This window comes from Phyllobates terribilis, unplaced genomic scaffold (genome assembly GCF_046119375.1).
Source record: "Phyllobates terribilis strain yellow unplaced genomic scaffold, ASM4611937v1 Scaffold_3__8_contigs__length_932513732, whole genome shotgun sequence".
Lineage (NCBI taxonomy): Eukaryota > Metazoa > Chordata > Amphibia > Anura > Dendrobatidae > Phyllobates > Phyllobates terribilis.
The window spans coordinates 71,276,095-71,298,109 of record NW_027362763.1 but is presented as its reverse complement, the minus strand read 5'-3'; the positions used below and the strand labels follow the sequence as shown (position 1 = coordinate 71,298,109).

The 22,015-nt window shown below is 49.5% G+C and overlaps 1 protein-coding gene across 1 annotated transcript in view; it reads left to right on the top strand.

Moving 5' to 3' along the window:
• Positions 1-16,474, top strand: part of LOC141258845 (cytochrome P450 2K1-like) — a 58,171-nt gene extending 41,697 nt beyond the window's left edge. The window contains exons 8-9 of the mRNA XM_073674017.1: positions 576-717; positions 16,209-16,474. Of these exons, the coding sequence (XP_073530118.1) occupies positions 576-717; positions 16,209-16,390 (324 nt within the window). The 3' untranslated portion in view covers positions 16,391-16,474. The remainder of the gene's footprint in view (positions 1-575; positions 718-16,208) is intronic.
• Positions 16,475-22,015: the final 5,541 nt, after the last annotated feature.

The following is a 22,015-nucleotide window of genomic DNA, read 5'->3' as shown; positions in this document are numbered from 1 at the left end:
GGAAATGTAACTTCACCTAGAATAAAGTTTTGGGTTGAAAACTGTTTGATTTCAGTTTGTAATAACCTGCTAATGCTTATAATTTCAAAAATGACCATTTTTTTGTTCTTTATTAAAATGAAAAGGTTGAAAACTCTGCTGTGCATAATAATTTGGAACATGCATTTTGAGTGCAGTTTGAGTTTTTTATTTTTTTAAAAATATACTGTTATCATAGGCAGTTTGTACAAAAACCTTTCAATTGTACTCTAATAGTTATTTGACTGGAAAATTACAATGACTGCATTTCATATAGGTAATTTGGGAAAATCTGAGAAAATATTGTTTGCATAATAATTTGGAACACAGTGTAATGGTTATTAGACGTCTATATGCTCTGGTTTGTATGTTGCCCATATCCATATGTACTAGTTACTGTACATGAATCTGGACGTTGGTGTTTGTGCTCAGACCTCTACCTTAGCACTTTATATCATATAGTATTATTACTTTTCAATACTCATTAGGATTATTAATATTATGCACTCTTGTAATTTACACTTTCTCACATGGTAATCCTTTACTTATTGTCCTAGGGAACCTATATCATCCCACTATTGTCATCTGTATTGAGAGACAAGACGCAGTTTGAAAAACCGGATGATTTTTTCCCAAATAATTTTCTGGACTCTGATGGAAAATTCATAAAGAAAGAAGCCTTCATGCCATTCTCTGCCGGTAAGGAGATGTAGCAAAAAACAACGTCTGCTAGTCATATTGATTTCTACTTAAACCCAATTAGTTGGAGAAGCTAGCTACTTCATTCTTCATTGAGGCTTCAATGCATTACCCAGGCTATAACATGAGATGACAGTTCTGCCCTGTCTAATGGACATTTGGCCACTTATCATTGATAATATTCCAGACTCTTCAGCAGGGCCGGCTCCAAGTTTTTGTGGGCCCCAGGCTAAAAAGTCTCAGTGGGCCCCTTTAACACATATCATGATTCATGATGCACAGATGCGGCAGAGAAATATAGGTATACAACACAGGGCCCAGCCTGCCCACTCATCCTTCATATGCACAGACAGGCATACACATGTATGCAGTATGCAGAAATGCACACACATTTCGCAGACATGCACACACATACGGTACGCAGACATGCACACACATACTGTAAGCAGGCATGCACACATATACAATATGCATACATGCACACACAGTTCGCAGACATGCACACACATACGGTACGCAGACATGCACACACATACTGTAAGCAGGCATGTACACATAGACAATATGCATACATGCACACACAGTTCGCAGACATGCACACACATACGGTACGCAGACATGCACACACATGCTGTAAGCAGGCATGTACACATATACAATATGCATACATGCACATGTGACACCCCAGGGGTCTGGTTGCCACAGTGATAGAGATATTACGTCTGAGAGCAGGTGGGAGGTCCTTTGGTCAGGGATCCTGTGCATGCCACACCTCCTGCCCAGTCTTGGGAGGGGAAGGACTTCCCCTATATAAACCTGGGGCTGAGGCAGGGTAGGGAGTTCTGAGAGGAGAAGACAGGGAGCAGAGCTGCTCTATGGGCTCTGCTCCACAGGCAGGCCCTGTCCAGGGGCCTGAGCCTGGAGTCAAGGAGAGTAGAGACAAGAAACAGCAGAAGCAATACTACTACGAGTCAGGGGCTGGCAGCTGCAGAGCTCGCCCTGACTGAGAAGCTTTCTTACCGGACCCGGCGTCCGAGGCTGTGGGGACTAACTCTTACCCAGCAGCAGAAGCCGACCGGCAGGGGATTTCAGGTCCTCAGGCCCAGAAACCCGAAGGCACGGTCACACGCGTGGGACCAGCACCGCCATCGTGGAGCAGAAGCCATTAGAAGGCCCCGAGTCACCGGCCATACGGGTGAGCACCACACGGTACACTCAGGGACGTGGGCTACTTATATCTGCTTCTAGCAAGGTAGCCAGAAGAGTACAGTCAGTTTGGGAGGCCTACAACTCCGCCTGGCCAGGGGAGATCCCATCTGCTCAAGGACTGACCAGGCCCCGTTCACTAGCAAGTACTCCGGGAGGGTCTATCGTTGTTACCAGTAAAGACCCTGAATTACACCGCACCGTCTCTGAGTGGTTCCTGCTACCCCCATCATCCACATCTGCTGCCCTGAGGCCATACCCCTCCCGTTGGGGGTTATACCATCTACGCTGCACCATCCATCCACCGGCCTCAGCGGACTGTCCTGCAGCGGCAGCTCCATAGCTGCATTCAACGGGTGGCGTAGTCGTCCTGCATCTACCGCTGTTACATCGCCGCTCAGTTTGACTCCCTGGGCACGGACCGGGTCACCGCCACGAGACTACAACCCTCAAGAGATCCGGCTCCGGGTAAGCTCCCGCGTGCGCAACGCAGCGCGACACAGGCCCAGGGGCGCGTCACACACACAGTTCGCAGACATGCACACACATATGGTACGCAGACATGCGCACACATACGGTACGCAGACATGCGCACACATACGGTACGCAGACATGCGCACACATACGGTGCGCAGACATGCGCACACATACGGTATGCAGACATGCGCACACATACGGTACGCAGACATGCGCACACATATGGTAGGCAGACATGCGCACACTCACAGACATGAAAACATACAGTACACAGACATGTAAACATGGTACGCAGAAATGCGCGCAAACGCAGACATGCACAAATACACACGGTATGCAGATATGCACATATACAATACGCAGACACGCACATACACAAACATATATACAGACATGCACAGTGTCATACACAGAAATACACATCATACATGCACACACACACAGTACAGACACATTAGAAATATTTTTAATATGGGGAAGCCGGCAATAAGTCTCGGTCACCTCCCCCTGGCATTTCTCCCATCCAGCTCTTCTGGCATGTGGCTGTGCAGGACGCTCTGCTTGGCTGCTGGACTTTGCCGAACGCAGTGCAATATGCAGCTGTGTCTGCTAGTAATGACGCGGCTGGGGTGGCACTGCATCTTTAATTTTGCTTGTGTGTCGGCCCGGCTGCTTTATTGCTTGCAGACATAGCCGTACAGTGCACTACCATGGGGCCCTGCACAGCTGTTGTGGGCCTTAGCCCCGATGGAAGTGGTCCTTCCTCTTTGTCCAGGGTCCCGGCACTTGCCTGGGTGCGCTGGTTGCTGACACAGGCATTGCTCTTCAGATTGAGATTAGGTCAAACGCATTAGTGAGATGAGTGGGATGTAGGTTCTTTATTGTTAATGGCTCCCAAGGAGAATTTTAATAAGGAAAGAACACAAACTATTTTTGAGGAAAATTTTCATCTAATTTTACTCCAATATTGACAAAATATTCTATATTTAATAGAAGCAACATGCATATTAGAAATGCTCCACAGAGCAATTAGACCACATCACTAGTGTTGAGCCACCCCCTGTAGTGTTTGCGTTCGGTTCGGTTCATCGAACACCGGCATGTTCATCAAACACCGTTAAAACCAATGGCAGGGATTGTCTGCCACTCACTGTAATGCCACAGCCATGGTGGTTGTGGCATTACAGCAGTTGCCCAAATTGATGGGAACAGTGCTCACAGTGAAACATGAAAAGCCGGCAATTCAGCAGTGGCATACACCGGTACCCGACAATTTAGAACAGAAAGAATAGAGCATCACACATAGATTAGATCGATAGAAACATGTCAGTCACATATATAAGTACAGTGATAGTGTTGATTACTGTACTTGTCATTTAGTGTTAAAGGATTTATTAAAAAAAAATAATAGTGTTTTCATGCACCTGTCTCTTTAAAAAAGCCGGCCGGCAATTCAGCATCTGTACCCGACAATTTAGAAATGAAAGAATAGAGCATCACACATAGATTAGATTGATAGAAACATGTCAGTCACATATATTCTTCTGCGCTTGTGGTGCCGGCAAATGACGTCACCGCTGGAGCAGGAGAATTCTCCCACGCTGTCAGTGATGTGCATGAGGTGAGCTGAGTTCATTGAACTCGGCTCATGTAGATGCCGTCACAGCCAGACACTGAGGAGCTTCACTGAGGAGCGTCTCAGTGTCTGTCGCGTGGCAAGCTGGATTGCAGCGTTCTGCTGCGCTCCAGCCTGTCATGTCAATGTAGCAGAGCTGAAGCTGTCCTGGGAACCATGGAAAGGTAAGGATGAGGTTGGTTTATTATTTTACTTTTATTGCAGAAGACATTGGCTTCAGCTGGAATGGGCGATATGGTGGGTAAGGTTTAATTTAGAACATTAAAGAATTGTGTCTTTATTTCAATTAAAGGATTTTATTCTGGGTGTTGTGTTTTTTTTAAATACTTTACTACTTTACTAGAAATTCATGGAGGTCATGTCTAATATTGGCCCCATGAATTTCAGGCTTAGAGCCAGCTGATAGTACAAAGCTGGCCTTTACCCCTTTATTACCCAGTGAGCCACCGCACCAGGGCCCTTTATGAGCTGGATACAGTGCCAGAAGATGGCGCTTCTATGAACGCGCAATTTTCTAGGGTGGCTGCGGACTGCAATTCACAGCGGGGGGGGGGGGGGGGGGGGCAGAAAAAATACAGGAAAGCCCTTTTTTTATTATTTCATGAATTTCATGAAATAATGAAAAAAAAAAATACTTGGGGCTCTGCCCTATTTTTGTGTCCAGCCAGGTACATCTAAGCAGCCTGGGGCTGGAATCCGCAGCGCAGGGAGGCCCAAGCTTTCTGGGCCCCCCCTGCTGCATATTGCAGTCCGCAGCCAACCTAGCAAATTGCATGTTCATAGAAGTGTCATCTTCTGGCGCTGTATCCAGCTCATCCAGGGCCCTGGTGCGGTGGCTCACTGAATAATAAAGGGGTTAGGGCCAGCTTGGCACTATCAGCTGGCTCTAACCCCAAAATTCATGGGGTCACGCCAATATTAGACATGACCGCCATGAATTTCTAGTAAAGTATTAAAGTATTTAAAAAAAACACCAACACCCAGAATAAAATCCTTTAATTGAAATAAAGACACATTCCTTTAATGTTCTAAATTAAACCTTACTTACCGTATCGCCCATTCCAGCTGAAGCCAATGTCTTCTGCAATAAAAGTAAAATAATAAACCTACCTCATCCTTACCTTTCCATGGTTCCCAGGACGGCTTCAGCTCTGCTACATTGACATGACAGGCTGGACCGCAGCAAAACGCTGCCATCCAGCTTGCCATGCCACAGACACTGAGAAGCTCCTCAGTGAAGCTTCTCAGTGTCTGGCTGTGACGGCATCCAGAAGAGCCGAGTTCAATAAACTCGGCTCACCATATGCACGTCACTGACAGCGTGGGAGAATTCTCCTGCTCCAGCGGTGACGTCATTTGCTGACTCCGCAAGCGCAGGAGAATTCTCCCATGCTGTCAGTCACTGACAGCATGGGAGAATTCTCCTGCTCCAGCGGTGACGTCATTTGCCGACTCTACAAGCTCAGGAGAATTCTCCCACGTTGTCAGTGACGCTCCCCCTGGGCTGTGTGTGGGGGAATTCCCGGAGCCGGGTCTCTGTGTAATGCTAGGGGTTGTAGTCTCCGTGGCGGCAACCCGGTCCCGTGGCTCAGGGTGGTCAAACCAGTGGCGGATCTGTTTATTTGGCTTTTAATGTTTAAATGTCCGACTACGCCACCTGTGGATTGCGGTCACTGAGAGCCGCCGCTGCGGGGCAGACTGCTAAGGCTGATGTTGTGTGCGCAGCAGACGGTAGTATAACTCCCCACGGGAGAAATATAGCCTCAGGGCAGTGAGTGCAGATGGTGGGGGTGATGGTGCACGGGAGCAACAGTAATGACTCAGAGTCCAGTGATGCAGTCCAGGGTCTTTACTCACAATTTTATACTCCAAGCCACTTCTGCAGGTAATGGCTGCCCACGTCGTACTGTGCTCACCAGGTGAGGGGCTCGACCAACTCCCAGGTACCTTTGGAATGCTTTTCAGGACCCCCTTTGTGTGTCCTTTCTCTGGCCCGTCGTACCCCACAATTGACCACGTTTCTGTCCAGCTGCCTCGGGCCTTGGTGGGCAAACATATGTTCCATTTCCCTGGGCCCTATATGGTGCCTTCCTAACGGGTGTAGTGAGGGGCCGTAACACGTGCAATGCCGCGGCCTCCGGTTACTAGCTGAGGGTAGTTGCTCTCCTCCACTAGATGAGGGCTCCAGTTCACTTTCTTCGCCTGACCCCCCTACTCTGGTAGCGGCAGGCGTACGGTGGCGTCTGGCCGGTCTGCACCCCTGGGGTCCTTTCACTCCACTCCTGGAGCCTCCTCCCTTTTCTCTCCTCTCTACTCCTCCAGGCCCAGTCCTTGTGTCTTGGCCTGCCCACGGAGCAGAGCTCGTACAGAGCCCCTGCTCCCACTGTCCTTCTCTCTCTCTGCTCTCTCACCACTCTCTCTCCTCTTACTCCAAGATGGTGCCCACCCTATATACTCCTACTTTTCAGTGCACCCAGAATCTACTCTCCCCACCCACACACTACCGGGTTCCCCCTTTCTAGGTGTTCCCTCCCCCGACTCCAGCCAGGGACAGGGGCAGTTGTGCTCACGCTTGGGAGCATTGTCGCCCTGTCCCCCGGAAATGTGGTGTAGTGTATGTGGGTGTTAGGGTCCTTAGCCACACTCCATCCTTACCTGGAAGTGAGATATCACACCTCTGGGTGAGATGCAATACCTCTGTAGCGACCAAACCCTCGGGGCGCTACATTCCGCCCTGGTAAATCAAGCACGTCCGCGGGCTGGAACAGAATAAAAGACAATTGATTTCAAGACATGCAGAATTAAAGTTTTTTTTTTTTTTTTTTAACGTTACTTGTCATAAAACTTTTCTCTTTTCAAAAATATTATAATACTTTCTTCACATACATAAGACATTATAAAACTCTTTTCACTTGCATAAACACATTTGTCACATATACAACAGTTTTCTTCATAAACATTCTTCATGTAACACTTTTATCAACTGGTCACAGTGCACTTTACAACCAGGTGTCCATCTTTCCATAAAGTGCAAATTTGCGAACATGAGGGACCCGTCCCAAACCCTCAACGTAGGCCCTGGGGTGGCTGCAGGGCATTGATGATTCAGTTGTTGGACCACGTCTTCGGCCACCTCCAACGGGTTTTTGTTCTGAGGTCATAGGTTGTATTAATATAAAACCAATGGGGGGCACTATAATAAGTGCAATTATTTACAAGGAAAGTTTTTCGGGAGATCACCGTCCTCTTCCCTATTGTCTCTATACCCACATGTGTAACTAATTAAACAGACACAAAACCGGTCAAACTTGCAAAGTTTCCTGCACCCATACGGGTAACTTATTTACAGTTTCTGCTGCTGCTCTCTAGTAGCGGTGTCCCCCTTGTGGATGTTCCTGCTCATCCAATTCTTCAGACCCGTCCGGGTCCTCTGTGTAGCAGGGCTCAGGGTAGCACTGTTCTTCTACCCGCCTAACGTTGAGAGCGTACCACCCCCGCAGACCCATGTGTCAGGTGTATGACACCTGATTCCCCGGAAACAGATCCCGTTTCGGGTGACCCGCGGGCAAACGACTCTCCACATCCCTCCGGTTGAAAAAGAGGTCTGTGTTTGCCGTCGGGTCCCGAATGAACCCCCACCCCTTCTCCTGGTGGAACCTGACCACAATCCCGGTGACTTTGGGACCGTGTGCAGCCTGGGGGTCTCGGCGGGTCCGGGTATTTTCCTCTGCACTCCGGGCCTGTAGCTGCTCCTGTTTTTGGCGCCGCGCCTGCTTCTCCATTTCCAGCTGTGCTATCTCCCGGCGGCAGAATTCTCGCCTGCGGGCTGCGTCCGCCCGCGTCTCTTGCGAGAACCCCATCAGGACCTCCCCGGTCTGATCCCACTCAATTTGGACCTCTTCATCCGGGAGCTGGGGAATGGTGATTGGCTGTGGAGTGGGCAGGAGCTGAAGAAGCGGGGCTTTGCCCTCCCCGGACAGGTCCCTCCGGTGGCAAGGGCGAACCCATTCGCATAGTAGGGGGACCAGCTCTCCATCAGGACCAGTAATCTGACTGTACAAGTCCGTGCCCAGGGGTGGTAATGTTGGGACCAGGGGCGCTAGTTGGTGGAAGGCACCCGTGGGCATCAGACCTTGCGACCTGGTTTGGAGCGAGCCGCTTCCGGCCGCACCCGGGATCAAGGGGCACGGCGTGGGGCGTGGTCCAGCGGCTGCGCTCGGGGCTTGGGGCCTAGGTGTAGGCGGCGGGAGCGGAGGAGGTGCAACGACTCTTGGGGCGATCAGCTCGGCGACGGGGTCCAGAGGCAGCCTTGTGGCGCCGGGGCTTGTAGCAGGGGCGTCCCCCTTACCTGCTCCCGTTGCAGTGCTGCTCTCAGCCTCTGGTGGTCTTTCTCTGTCCTCAGGGGCAGGCACTCTGTCGGGTGCTTGCAGAGCCACTTGCTGCCGGGTCGCGATCCGCCAGTCCATCTCAACTTTCCTCCCCGCGATGGCCTCCCACTGCGCCTGGACCATTCTCCTGTCCAAATCCTCCAGCCCAGCCTGGAGGAATTCAGGGTCATCTCCGGGGAGCTGGGCCATCAGCTCCACGAGGCTGTATGGAGCCGTTTTGGCCTGCAGCAGGCCACTGGTAAGGGTACCGGGGCTGGCGCTCCTCGCCATCTCCGGGTGTGGTCTGCCAAGACGGATCCAAACCACATCCTGCTCTTCCATTTTCTTTCCCTTCCGCCCCTGTTGGGGGTGGTCCGGGGCAACCTGCTGGCAATCTCTCTCAGGGGCAGCCCCCCCACGTTGATGGACATCTCTACAGCCGCACTCATGGCCATTGGGGGTGGGCTCCGTCTTTGGCACCATTCTGGAACCTGGCCCACGATGGGAGGTGGCTTCTTGTTGTCTTTTGGCGCACACATAATGGCGTACATTCTGCTGGGGTGGGCGCCACATTCAATACAGTGAAACAGTCTCTAGGCACACAATACCCGATGATAACGGGTTGGTTTCGAATCCTGCCGACTACGACAAAGTTGACGCGCCCCCTGGGCCGTGTCTGGGGGAATACCCGGAGCCGGGTCTCTGTGTAATGTTAGGGGTTGTAGTCTCCGTGGCGGCGGCCCGATCCCGTGGCTCAGAGTGGTCAAACCAGTGGCGGATCTGTTTATTTGGTTTTTAATGTTTAAATGTCCGAATACGCCACCCGTGGATTGCGGTCACTGAGAACCGCCGCTGCGGGGCAGTCCGCTGAGGCTCATGTTGTGTGCGCAGCAGAGGGTAGTATAACTCCCCACGGGAGGAGTATAGCCTCAGGGCAGTGAGTGCAGATGGTGCGGGTGATGGTGCATGGGAGCAACAGTAATGACTCAGAGTCCAGTGATGCAGTCCAGGGTCTTTACTCACAGTTTTACACTCCAAGCCACTTCTGCAGGTAATAGCTGCCCACAGGTGAGGGGCTTGGCCAACTCCCAGGTACCTTTGGAATGCTTTTCTGGACCCCCTTTGTGTATCCTTTCTCTGGCCCATCGTACCCCACAATTGACCACATTTCTGTCCAGCTGCCTCGGGCCTTGGCAGGAAAACATATGTTCCGTTTCCCTGGGCCTATATGGTGCCTTCCTAATGGGTGTAGTGAGGGGCCGCAACACGTGCAATGCCACGGCCTCCGGTTACTAGCTGAGGGTAGTTGCTCTCCTCCACTAGATGAGGGATCTGGTTCCCTTTCTTGGCCTGACCCCCCTTCTCTGGTAGCAGCAGGCGTACGGTGGTGTCTGGCCAGTCTGCACCCCTGGGGTCCCTTCACTCCACTCCTGGAGCCTCCTCCATTCCCCTCCTCTCTTCTCCTACATGCCCAAGCCTTGTGTCTTGGCCTGCCCACGGAGCAGAGCTCGTACAGAGCCCCTGCTCCCACTGTCCTTCTCTCTCTCTGCTCTCACCACTCTCTCTCCTCTTACTCCAAGATGGTGCCCACCTTATATACTCCTACTTTTCAGTGCACCCAGATTCTACTCTCCCCACCCACACACTACTGGGTTCCCCCTTTCTAGGTGTTCCCTCCCCCCACTCCAGCCAGGGACAGGGGCAGTTGTGCTCACACTTGGGAGCATTGTCGCCCTGTCCCCCGGAAATGTGGTGTAGTGTATGTGGGTGTTAGGGTCCTTAGCCACACTCCATCCTTACCTGGAAGTGAGATATCACACCTCTGGGTGAGATGCAATACCTCTGTAGCGACCAAACCATCGGGGCGCTACATTAGCGACGTGCATGAGGTGAGCTGACTCAGCACAGCTCATGCACGTCACTGACAGCGTGGGAGAATTCTCCTGCTCCAGCGGTGACGTCATTTGCTGCCTCCGCAAGTGCAGGAGAATTTTCCCACGCTGTCAGTGACGTGAATGAGGTGAACTGAGTTCATTGGACATGAACTCTGCTCATCTGGATGCCGTCACAGCGAGACACTGAGGAGTAGAGATGAGCGGTGTTCGACTAGAACTGTTCGCCAATCTCACATTCGAGCTGTTTTGGGCGGTGTTCGAGTCGTTCGCCGACCGCAAATGATTTGCAGAAAATTCGGCTGTTCGAGGTTATGTTCGATAACTGTACGTGCACCAAAAGCGTAACTGGATTTTTTCACATCATGCAGGGATTGTCTGCCACTCACTGTAATGTCACAGCCATGGTGGTTGTGGCATTACAGTGATTGCCCAAATCGATGGGAACAGTGCTCACAGTGAAACATGAAAAGCCGGCAATTCAGCAGCTGCATACACCGGTACCCGACAATTTAGAACAGAAAGAATAGAGCATCACACATAGAATAGATAGATAGAAACATGTCAGTCACATATATAAGTACAGTGATAGTGTTGATTACTGTACTTGTCATTCAGTGTTAAAATAAAGGATTTATTAAAAAAAAAATTGGCGTGGGGTTCCCCGCAATTTTAGTCTCTAGCGGAGGTTAAGCAGACGTTTGAAGCCTGGGAAGGTGGTAATACCCACGGAGCTTCCCAGGCAACTAATATCAGCCCCCAGCTGAATACCTAGCCTTTACTAGCTATTAAAATGGGGGACCCCCAAAAAAATTTACGTGGGGTCCCCCCTATTTTAATAGCTAGCAAAGGCTAGGCAGACAGCTGAGGGCTGATATTAATAGCCCAGGAAGGGTGCCATGAATATTGGCCCCCTCCCAGGCAAGAAACACCAGCCGTCTGCCGCCCCAGAAATGGCGCATCAATAGGATGTGTCAATTCTGGCACTTAACCTCGCTCTTCCCACTGCCCTGTAGCAGTGGCAGTGGGGTAATAGGGCTGGGGTTGATGTCAGCTTATAATGCCAGCTGACATCAAGCCCAGGTTAGTAATGGAGAGGCGTCTATAAGACCCCCATTAATAACCCCATAGTCAAAGTTACAAAAAAACACAAACACCCAGAATAAAGTCCGTTAATTGAAATAAACACACAATTCTTTATTGTTCTAAATTAAACCATACTTACCATCACGCCCATTCCAGCTGAAGCCAATGTCTTCTGCAAAATGTAATTAGTGATGAATGAACATGCTCGCCACTACTCGGTGATCGCCCGGGCATCATGGTGCTCGGCGAGTAATTTCGGCTTGCTCAGGCGGGAGCTCGGGTCCCCGCCGTGCATGTTTGGTGCTCTTTAGAGAGCCAATGAAAATGCAGAGATTGCTTGCCATGCACTGTAATGCCGTAGCCATGTTGGTTGTGGCATTACAGTGATTGACTGACTGGCCATATAGTGTCATCGGGTCTATATAAGACCCGGAGATGCTAGGCTCATCACAGTCTACCCCGGAAACAGGCAGAGTATGGAGAGATTCTGCTGCGTGAGGGAGAGATTTGCTTGTTTATTAGTTAGTGTAGGTACTCCACAGCATATCTATATTTCCATCTGAACTAACAGTCTTTCTGAGGACTAATGCAGCTGCATATATTCAGTGGTGATAGAAGGAGGCAGGCAGGCAGGGTTTGTGGCAGACAGTGTATACAGCAAAAGAGGGTCCATTGCACGTTCTGTCTGCTGCTGCTGTTACAGATATTTATAGACATAGCCCCAGATATCAGGGGCCAGGGCTAATTTTTTTTTATCTTAATCCTGATTATTTGCTTAAAAAGCAATCCAGAGTACACCATTTTTCTGCACCATTTGCTTGTTAGCACCGCAGAATACAGCCAGATCTTTTCCATATTACACCAATAAAAATCCAGAAATTTATAGTGCATGTGGAAAATATTGGCCTCTATTTACAGTTTGCTGTAGCATGTCAGTGAATCTATTCACACAAGGTCACTGTGAAGAATAGTAAACTACAGGTGTGGTATTTAAAACCATGGTTGTCCGTCAGAGGTATCATATATAACTGAGGTCCAAATTCAGCCATTTGTAGTGAACGTGGAAAATATTGTCCTCCATTTTAAATGGGCAAGGCGCTTGGCAAGGTATGGGAAAGTGGACGTGAAGGTGCATGCAGTGGCTGAGGCCGTGGGCAAGGTGAAATTGTGGCACAACAAACACCCACATCTTGTCGCTCGACCTTCCTGTCCCAATTACTATGGGACCGCAGAACACCACTATTGTACACAGAGCAGTATCAAAAGGTTGTTGGTTGGATAGCAGATGATGCTTCCAGTCACTTTGCCATCACCACCACCACCCTGTCTTCCACACGGTCAAGTCTCAGTAGCCGTTAGTCTGGACTGCATATTCCTCACCCTGATCCTCCTTCCTCCCTCCATGCCTAGTGCCTGGAGAGAACTGATCCCACACTTGGACACTCAGAAGAGCTGCTCACATTTCCATTTATAGATTTGGGCCTCTCGCTTGGCCAGCTTCAAGTGAGTCAATAGGAGAACGCATGTAGCGATGCCCAAATATTGGAGCAGCCACGGTCACATGAAGGCAACGGCGGGAAAGTGAAATTACTGTCGCAAGAGGTGCATGATGATGATGATGATGAGACACAATTGCCAGAAACTCAGGAGGAGGACCATGGTGCAAAAGTGGAAGACGAGGTGGTGGATGATATAGCAATTGACCCAACCTGGCAGGGGGACATACAGAACGAGGAGAGTAGCACACAGGGGGAGACAACTGATCCCACACTTGGACACTCAGAAGAGCTGTTCACTGTTCCATTTGTAGATTCGGGCCTCTCACCCGGCCAGGTTCAAGCGGGGTACGAAGAAAACGCGGGGTACCTTGGTGAGACCGATGATTTTTAAGCTTGTTTAAAAATCATCTCACCTGACAAACAAGTGTTCTACATCAGCAGAGCCACTAATGACTGATGACTGAACAATAGAGTGCCAAAAAAATCTTCTATATATAATAGAAAGCAACTGCTAAGAGAATACTAAGAACCAAACAAGGGAATAATAGGGAATATAGCCAGAATAATATCAATTAAAGTACATTATACATGATCATGCAAAAATTGATAATACAGGGTGGTCCAAAAGTAGGTGGACAGAAAGTGTAATAAGGTTATGAAGGGTGAGATTTATCAACCATGGTGTAAAGTGAAACTGGCTCAGTTGCCCTTAGCACCCAATCAGATTCCACTTTTCATTCCTCACAGACTCTTTGGAAAATGAAAGGTGGAATCTGATTGGTTGCTAAGGGCAACTGAGCCAGTTTCACAGATCTAGTTTTCACAGATAGATCTCCCCCAAATCTGTTTTCTTTTCAGATAATTCAGATAACACATAATGGCAAATAATTTAAATACAGATCAAAGAAAATGGATTTTAACAGAGTATTGGAAATCTGAAAATGCTGAAACCGTTAGAGCAAATTGGGTTGAAACATTTGGTACTCAAGCCCCAAAGAGGCAAACCCTTTACTGCATTTGTGACAAATTCAATGCCACTGGCTCAATCCTTAATGCTCCAAAAACTGGTTGACCCAAAACAGTCTGTACAGAAGATAATAAACAAGTTGTTGCTGAAACATTTGTTCAGAGTCCAAAAAACTCCACCAGAAGAGCCTCTCTGGAATTGGGAATTTCACGAGCTTCTATCATGCGAATCCTGAAATCTATTGGGTGGAAAGCTTATCATCCACGTCTCATTCATAGTTTATTGGAGGATGATCCAGACAGGCGGCTGCAATTTAGTGAGAAACGAAATTGAAGAAAATCCAGTAATTTTAGATAACATTATGTGGAGTGATGAAGCTTTTTTCAAATTATCCGGCCATATTAACAGACATAATTGTATTTACTGGTATAATGAGAACATACATTTAACATTAGAGCAACAACTAAATGAGCCTGGTGTCAATGTTTGGGGTGGTATTTCAAGTTTTGGTGTTTTAGGACCAATATTTTTTGATGGAACAGTCACAGGAGATAAGTATCTCGAAATTCTAATGAATCAAGTTGTTCCCCAGTTACAGCAACAGCTTAATTCAAATGACCTTTATTTCCAACAAGATGGGGCCCCTCCACATTATTCAAGAGTGGTCCGCGAGTATCTTGATGAAACATTTCCTAATAAATGGGTTGGCTGAAGAGGCCCACTTGATTGGCCTGCACGTTCACCAGACTTGACCCCAATGGATTTTTTCTTTTGGGGAGTACTCAAGGACAAAGTTTATAGTGAAAAACCAAAAAGTGTCAGTGATTTGAAAAATTACATAAGAGATGCATTTCAAGAAATTAATACCCAAAGAGACTTGTGCAAAAAAGTTTGTTGAATTGTAAGAGGCAGACTTCAAAGCTGTGCAAATTGTAATCGAAAACAGTTTGAGCACCGGAGTTGATAAAATTTAAGGGCTTTTGTATTAATGTTCAGAATAAAATGTAATTGTCAATGCTATGCTTGTGTTAGTAAATATAATTTTATATATAAATCAAAATAAATGTTATTATTTTCTGTCCTCCTACTTTTTAACCACCCTGTATACTGTATATAAAAAGTAATGATAAAAAAATTGTAATAAAGAGGTGAAAAAAGGGGGAGAGAGTTTACAATACCTATATTAAACTAAAGAGATGCACAGGATGGGGAATATTTTAAAATAATTAATATGGAGATGACAAATAAAATGTGATTTTTTTTTTATGTAGTGTAATCATATCTGGCAAAGCAAGTCACAGAGGATAGTCATAGTAGTTTTTCAAATAAGAGATATAGATTTATATAATGTGACAAGAGATATCTACATACCTACCCTAGGGGACACTTGTATATGCAATACATTATCAATAAATAAATGTTATTCAGAGTATAGCACGTGCCGCCATGATGAAATAAAGAGCACCAGCGTCACCCTTTCCCTGGATGGAATAGTAGAAGCACACTAGTGTTATGGCACATTAATTGTAAACTGGCTCACGATCTAGCTCTCTAATTTTACCTAGTAGAATTAGGAAGCCAGTTAATCGATCTGTCTGTTTTTTTTTTTTGGGGGGGGGGGGATCCTGGAGAAAACTATCCAAACATGGCTATCATAAAATTCATGGAAATACCATACATACAAACCAAGTGCTGCAATGATAACCACTGAGCCATCACCCTGTCCTTTATTTCCAGGAAGGGGAGTAATGATCGCAGTAGCAGGGGGTTCGACAACAACCAAGCCCATGCGAGAGGGGAGCCCGCCAACATCAATTTCACCTGGATGACCAGAATGGGGGACATTGTACCAGAATGGGGGACATTATACCAGAATTGGGAACTTTATTCTAGGATGGAGACCTTACACCAGAATGGAGGCAATATACCAGGATGGGGGACATTGTACAATGATGGGGACAATATGCCAGAATGTGGATATTTCACCAGGATGGGGGACATTGTACCAGAATGGACATCATTATACCAGAATGGGGGACATTGTACAATGATGGGGACAATATACCAGAATGTGGACATTTCACCAGGATGGGTGGCCTTTTACCAGGATGGGGGACATTATACTAGGAAGGGACCCAGAATGGGGAAATTATTACAAGAAGGAGCCAGGGTGGGGGACATTATTACATGGGGGGGAACATGTGTCTTTATGGGACCTAGAATGCTACAAGGTCCCATACATCTGACCAACATGCAGATGGGTGCCCAGGTCCAAATCTTGCTTCAGGGTCCATCGGACTGTAATTATGACACTGTTTCCAGACCTTAATATTGATTTGTTATTTATTTATCATGTTTTAGGTTGGCGAGCGTGTGCTGGAGAAACACTTGCAAGAATGGAGCTCTTCATCTTTTTTACAAGCCTATTACAAAAATTCACCTTCTGCTTACCTTCGGGGGTGACTGATGTGGACCTGTCATCTCTAGTCGGATTAACAAATGTACCAAAACCGCAAATGATGTGTGCATTGTCTCGCATGTAAAAATGATTATCCATTGTGGTAATTAAGAACACATTACATGACCATGCATAGTGGAAATGTTATTAAAAAAAGTTATCAGAATCATTTATAACGTTTTATTTAGCCTTTTATATAATATATTTACATAGATTTTTCTGCATTTATGTTTTTAAACGGATATTAAATCTAAAAAATGGACAATAAAAGTAAACAGAACTTAGCTACAGTTCATAGGATTTTTAGCATGTTCCTAAAACAATTGTAGCACCCTGAGGATTCGGCTGCTACAGGGGTATTACACCTCAAGCCAGAGGTGTGGTATTCCACTCCCGGGTAAGGATGGAGTGTGGAACTGAGCTCAGTTAGCTGCATGCACTACACACATCCCATTTCCGGGGAACAGGCCGATGGTACTCCCACTAGAGAAATGTGCAGGTACGACAGTGTCTGTTCCTGGCTGGAGTGGGAGGGGGGTGGAACATCCCAGTAGTGTAGGGGCAGATAGGGGGAGCAGTCTGGGTAATGCTAGGAGCTCATTGGGTGCTGGTCACCTGAGCTCACACATAGAGGGAGTATATAAGGTGGGCACCATCTTAGGACAGGGTCTTTTTGCAGAGTCAGAGGAAGAGAGCAGAGAAGAAGAGCAGCTCCAAGGCCCAGAGAGAGAGAGGAGAGAGAGAGACCCAGAGGGGGAGAAAGAAGGAACTCCAAGAGCCCAAATTAGACCAGAGGGTGAAGAGTTGGCAACAGGGTACCGGATCCCAAGCTGGCAGAGGCTACAGCACACCTTAGCCAGGAACCGGAGGTCGTGGGCAGGATCGATCTGCCACGATCACCCACTAAATCCACCCGGAAGGCAGACCAAGAATAGGGTCAGGGAACCCAGAGACAAGGGTTTACCACCAAGAGGCCCGAGGGAGCCGGACATAGGTGGATCCCTGGTGGGGAAGGCCAGAGAAGAGGACAGGACAGAAAGGGAGCTCAGGACCACGCTCCAGAATCACCTGGGGGTTGGCCGAGTCCAGGACCTGGTGGACGCAGCACGGCTCGGGTGGTCACTTAAGGCCGGAGTGACCAGAACATCTGCAGTAAGTAAACAAACCCTGAACTGCACAGCCCGACTCTGAGTCTCATTTCCATCCCTGCTGCACCACCACAACCCCCATCCTCTGCAACTGACCCCCTGAGGCTATACCCCTCCCGTTGGGGGTTATACTACCTGAGCTGCACATACATCACCAGCCTCAGCGGACCCTGCTGCAGCGGCGGCCGTATTGACCGCAATTCAACGGGTGGCGTAGTCGACACAAAAGAACATCTAGTAACATCATAAGGACTGCCACACACTGAGCTTGACACCCTGGGCACGGACCGGGTCACAGCCACTCGGAGACTACAACCCCCATCTGATCCGGCTCCGGGTATCCCCAACAACACTGGCCCAGGGGGCGCGTCAACTTTGGCGTAGTCGGCAGGATTACGTGCCCGCAACAACCGGGTACTGCGTGCCTGAAGAAAAGTACACCGTTACCTCAAAAAGAAGTCTCCCGCCGGTTCCGGAGGGTCCCCGCCATCGGGCCCCATCACAGGTCGTTTCCCGCCGGTTGTCCGCCATTTGCAGCTTTTTCCTGCCATCCATGGAGTTTCCCGCCACTGGGAGACGATTCCCGCCATTTCTGAAGATTTCCCGCCTTGGGGGAGCGGACGCCATTATGGGCGTGCCAGAGGGTGGCAAAAGGCCACCTCCCATCATGGGCCAGGTCGAAGAATGGCGCCAAAAGCGGAAACCGCGCCCACCAACAGAGACTGTGATGCTGGAAGTGTCCATCAGCGTAAGAGAACTGCCCCTGGAACTGAAGTTGCCCCGGGACCACCGTCGATGTGGGCGGAGACAGAAGAAGAGAACAAAGATGGGTGTCGCCTGGAGGAGTCTGGAGAGAGCGCACCCGGAGACAAGACGTCTGGAAGAGAGTCCAGAGAGAGCCTACCCGGAGATGGAGGGAGAGCCAGGCAGCACCGACCCAGCGGTCAGGAGCCTGATGCGGGCCGCCACTCCAGGCAGCACCGACCCAGTGGTCAGGAGCCTGTTGCAGGTCGCCACTCCAGAAGGCCTGCTGGAGATCCTAGCACAGCTCCCCCGAGACCGGGAGTGTGCACAGACCGCGTTGGAGGGCCTCGCACGGAGGATGGCCCGGGTGCAGCGAGAGACGTTGGCGGAGTGGAGCCGAGAGATGGCCCAGCAGACCGAGACCCGTCAGCGGAGCACGCCGCCCGAGACGAGGAGACAGACCGCCTCTGAGGATGGCGCAGAAGGACTGAAGGCCGGAGACGGCGCTGAGAAGGGAGCCGAACGAATGGAGGCAGGTAAAGGGGACGTCACTACCCCGAGCCGGGAAACCGCGTGCCTGCCCCAGCTCCCCGTCGCAGAGCCCGAAGTACCCCCTGCCGTGCCCGTCGCTGCAACGTCACCGCCGCAGACTAGGCCTCAAACGGAAGCCGCGACCCCTGTGACGTCACACGCCTCGACCCCGAGCGTGGCCAAGCAGGAAGTACCATCGGCCTGGTCGCAAGGCCTAGTACCCCCGGGCGCCGCAATACCAACAGCGCCCCCTACCTCCGCGGAGCCACCGGCCTGGCCGTAGGGCCGAGTAACCACGGGCGCCGCCGTTCTTACGGTGCCCTTTTCCTTTAGCGTGCCCCAAGCCTGGTCGCAAGGCCTGGTTAACCCGGGCGCCGCTACCACCACGGCGCCCATAACACCTAAAGTACCGCACCTGGGTGAGGACCTGTTCGCCCAGCATACGTGCCCGGATGGGCAGCCCTTCGTATGGCCCCAGGAATACATCCAGCTGGAGCTGCAAAAAGCAAGGGCCATGTGCGAACCCCTGATCCCGGCTCCAAAGCCCATGAAGAGGATCTCGCCCCCGCTAGAAGAGACCCAGTTTGAGTGGGATCCCACCGGAGAAGACCTCATGGGGTTCACTCAGGAGACTCGGGCAGCCGCAGCGGAGCGTGCAGAGTGCTGCCGCCAGCAGCTCGAGGTCTTTGAGAGGGAGTGGAGAGAGAGGCGGGTCCGGGAACAACAAGCCCAAATAAGGAGCGCAGAGCAGAAGAGCCGGACCAGGAGAAACCCCCGTGCAGCGCATGGTCCCCGTACCATCGGGACTGTGATAAAGTTCAATCTGCAGCATGGGTGGGGTTCCATCAGGGATCACCGCACCCCAGGCGACGTCTTCGTGACCAGGAGAGACGTTGAGTCCCACCTACCGGAGGGACACAGAGGTCGTGACCTGTATTTAGGGGACGAGGTCACCTTCACCCGGCACAAGTGTGCCAAAGGACCCTACGCCCTCCATGTGCATCGCCTGACGGAGGAGGAGCTGTGGTGTGAGGAGGAGCAAGAGGACCCGGACGGGTCTGAAACAGAAACAGAATCTAAAGAAAGAGCAGGAGGACGCCGTCGTTGAAGTACGGTAGAGAGAGACTGTATAAAGTTACCCGTCAGGGTATAAGAACTGTTCTAGTTAAAATATAGTCCCCGTTGGGACCAGCCAATTGAACTGAATCCAGTGTGTCCCTATTCCCACTGACCGAGGACTGAGAGCGGTCAATCCTCCCTAATACCTGGCCGAGGACTGAGAGCGGCCATAATTCCCTTGTATATAGTTGCGCTTCCTAAAACGCCCCCTACCGGTTTTATAGGAAAATGTTTTATTCCAAGAGAGACTGTCGCACTTTACCCGGTCACAAGTTGCACCGTGACCGGAGGAACCAGAAACAAGAATGTTTATATGAAAAGTTTATTGCTGATATATCTATATGATGTTTCCTATGTTTATGTTTATGGAAAAAAAAAATTGTATGTTTTGGATGTTTTTTATATCTTACAGCCCGAGGACGTGCTGTGATTTACCAGGGGGGAATGTAGCACCCTGAGGATTCGGCTGCTACCGGGGTATTACACCTCAAGCCAGAGGTGTGGTATTCCACTCCCGGGTAAGGATGGAGTGTGGAACTGAGCTCAGTTAGCTGCATGCACTACACACATCCCATTTCCGGGGAACAGACCGATGGTACTCCCACTAGAGAAATGTGCAGGTACGACAGTGTCTGTTCCTGGCTGGAGTGGGAGGGGGGTGGAACATCCCAGTAGTGTAGGGGCAGATAGGGGGAGCAGTCTGGGTAATGCTAGGAGCTCATTGGGTGCTGGTCACCTGAGCTCACACATAGAGGGAGTATATAAGGTGGGCACCATCTTAGGACAGGGTCTTTTTGCAGAGTCAGAGGAAGAGAGCAGAGAAGAAGAGCAGCTCCAAGGCCCAGAGAGAGAGAGGAGAGAGAGAGACCCAGAGGGGGAGAAAGAAGGAACTCCAAGAGCCCAAATTAGACCAGAGGGTGAAGAGTTGGCAACAGGGTACCGGATCCCAAGCTGGCAGAGGCTACAGCACACCTTAGCCAGGAACCGGAGGTCGTGGGCAGGATCGATCTGCCACGATCACCCACTAAATCCACCCGGAAGGCAGACCAAGAATAGGGTCAGGGAACCCAGAGACAAGGGTTTACCACCAAGAGGCCCGAGGGAGCCGGACATAGGTGGATCCCTGGTGGGGAAGGCCAGAGAAGAGGACAGGACAGAAAGGGAGCTCAGGACCACGCTCCAGAATCACCTGGGGGTTGGCCGAGTCCAGGACCTGGTGGACGCAGCACGGCTCGGGTGGTCACTTAAGGCCGGAGTGACCAGAACATCTGCAGTAAGTAAACAAACCCTGAACTGCACAGCCCGACTCTGAGTCTCATTTCCATCCCCGCTGCACCACCACAACCCCCATCCTCTGCAACTGAGCCCCTGAGGCTATACCCCTCCCGTTGGGGGTTATACTACCTGAGCTGCACATACATCACCAGCCTCAGCGGACCCTGCTGCAGCGGCGGCCGTATTGACCGCAATTCAACGGGTGGCGTAGTCGACACAAAAGAACATCTAGTAACATCATAAGGACTGCCACACACTGAGCTTGACACCCTGGGCACGGACCGGGTCACAGCCACTCGGAGACTACAACCCCCATCTGATCCGGCTCCGGGTATCCCCAACAACACTGGCCCAGGGGGCGCGTCACAATGAGTATATTGAAATCTAGCAGAGAATACAAGAGTTTATTTTCCATGATCTCATCCTTTTTCAACCAAGAGATCGGAGAGCTGGGCTTCTTCCCTGACATTGCAGATAGAACAGTGGGGGAGCGATTCTGCTGCAGTCAGTGACTGTACAGCCAGACAGAAGCGAGAAGGGGGAAGGGAAAAATACAGTTTTGATTATAAGAGACAGAATTGGATCAATGAGTGAAGGTTTAACAGATTTTTTTTTTATGTATTCTATATTTTGAGTTTTTAGATATTTGTTAGAAGAGTTTGGTTTATGAGTTCATGGGTTCACTCTAAAGTAAGAGTGCAATATCATGATAGACTGCAATAAACATGCAATATCACGATAACTACAATAAAGTGCAATATCACAATAGACTACAATAACAGTTTAATAAATATAGTGAATTATGGATTCAAGTGTTTTAAAAGTTTTGAAATAAAACATTATAATTTTTTCTTGAATGTTACTTGTTTATACAAAGTAGATATATGTAAATA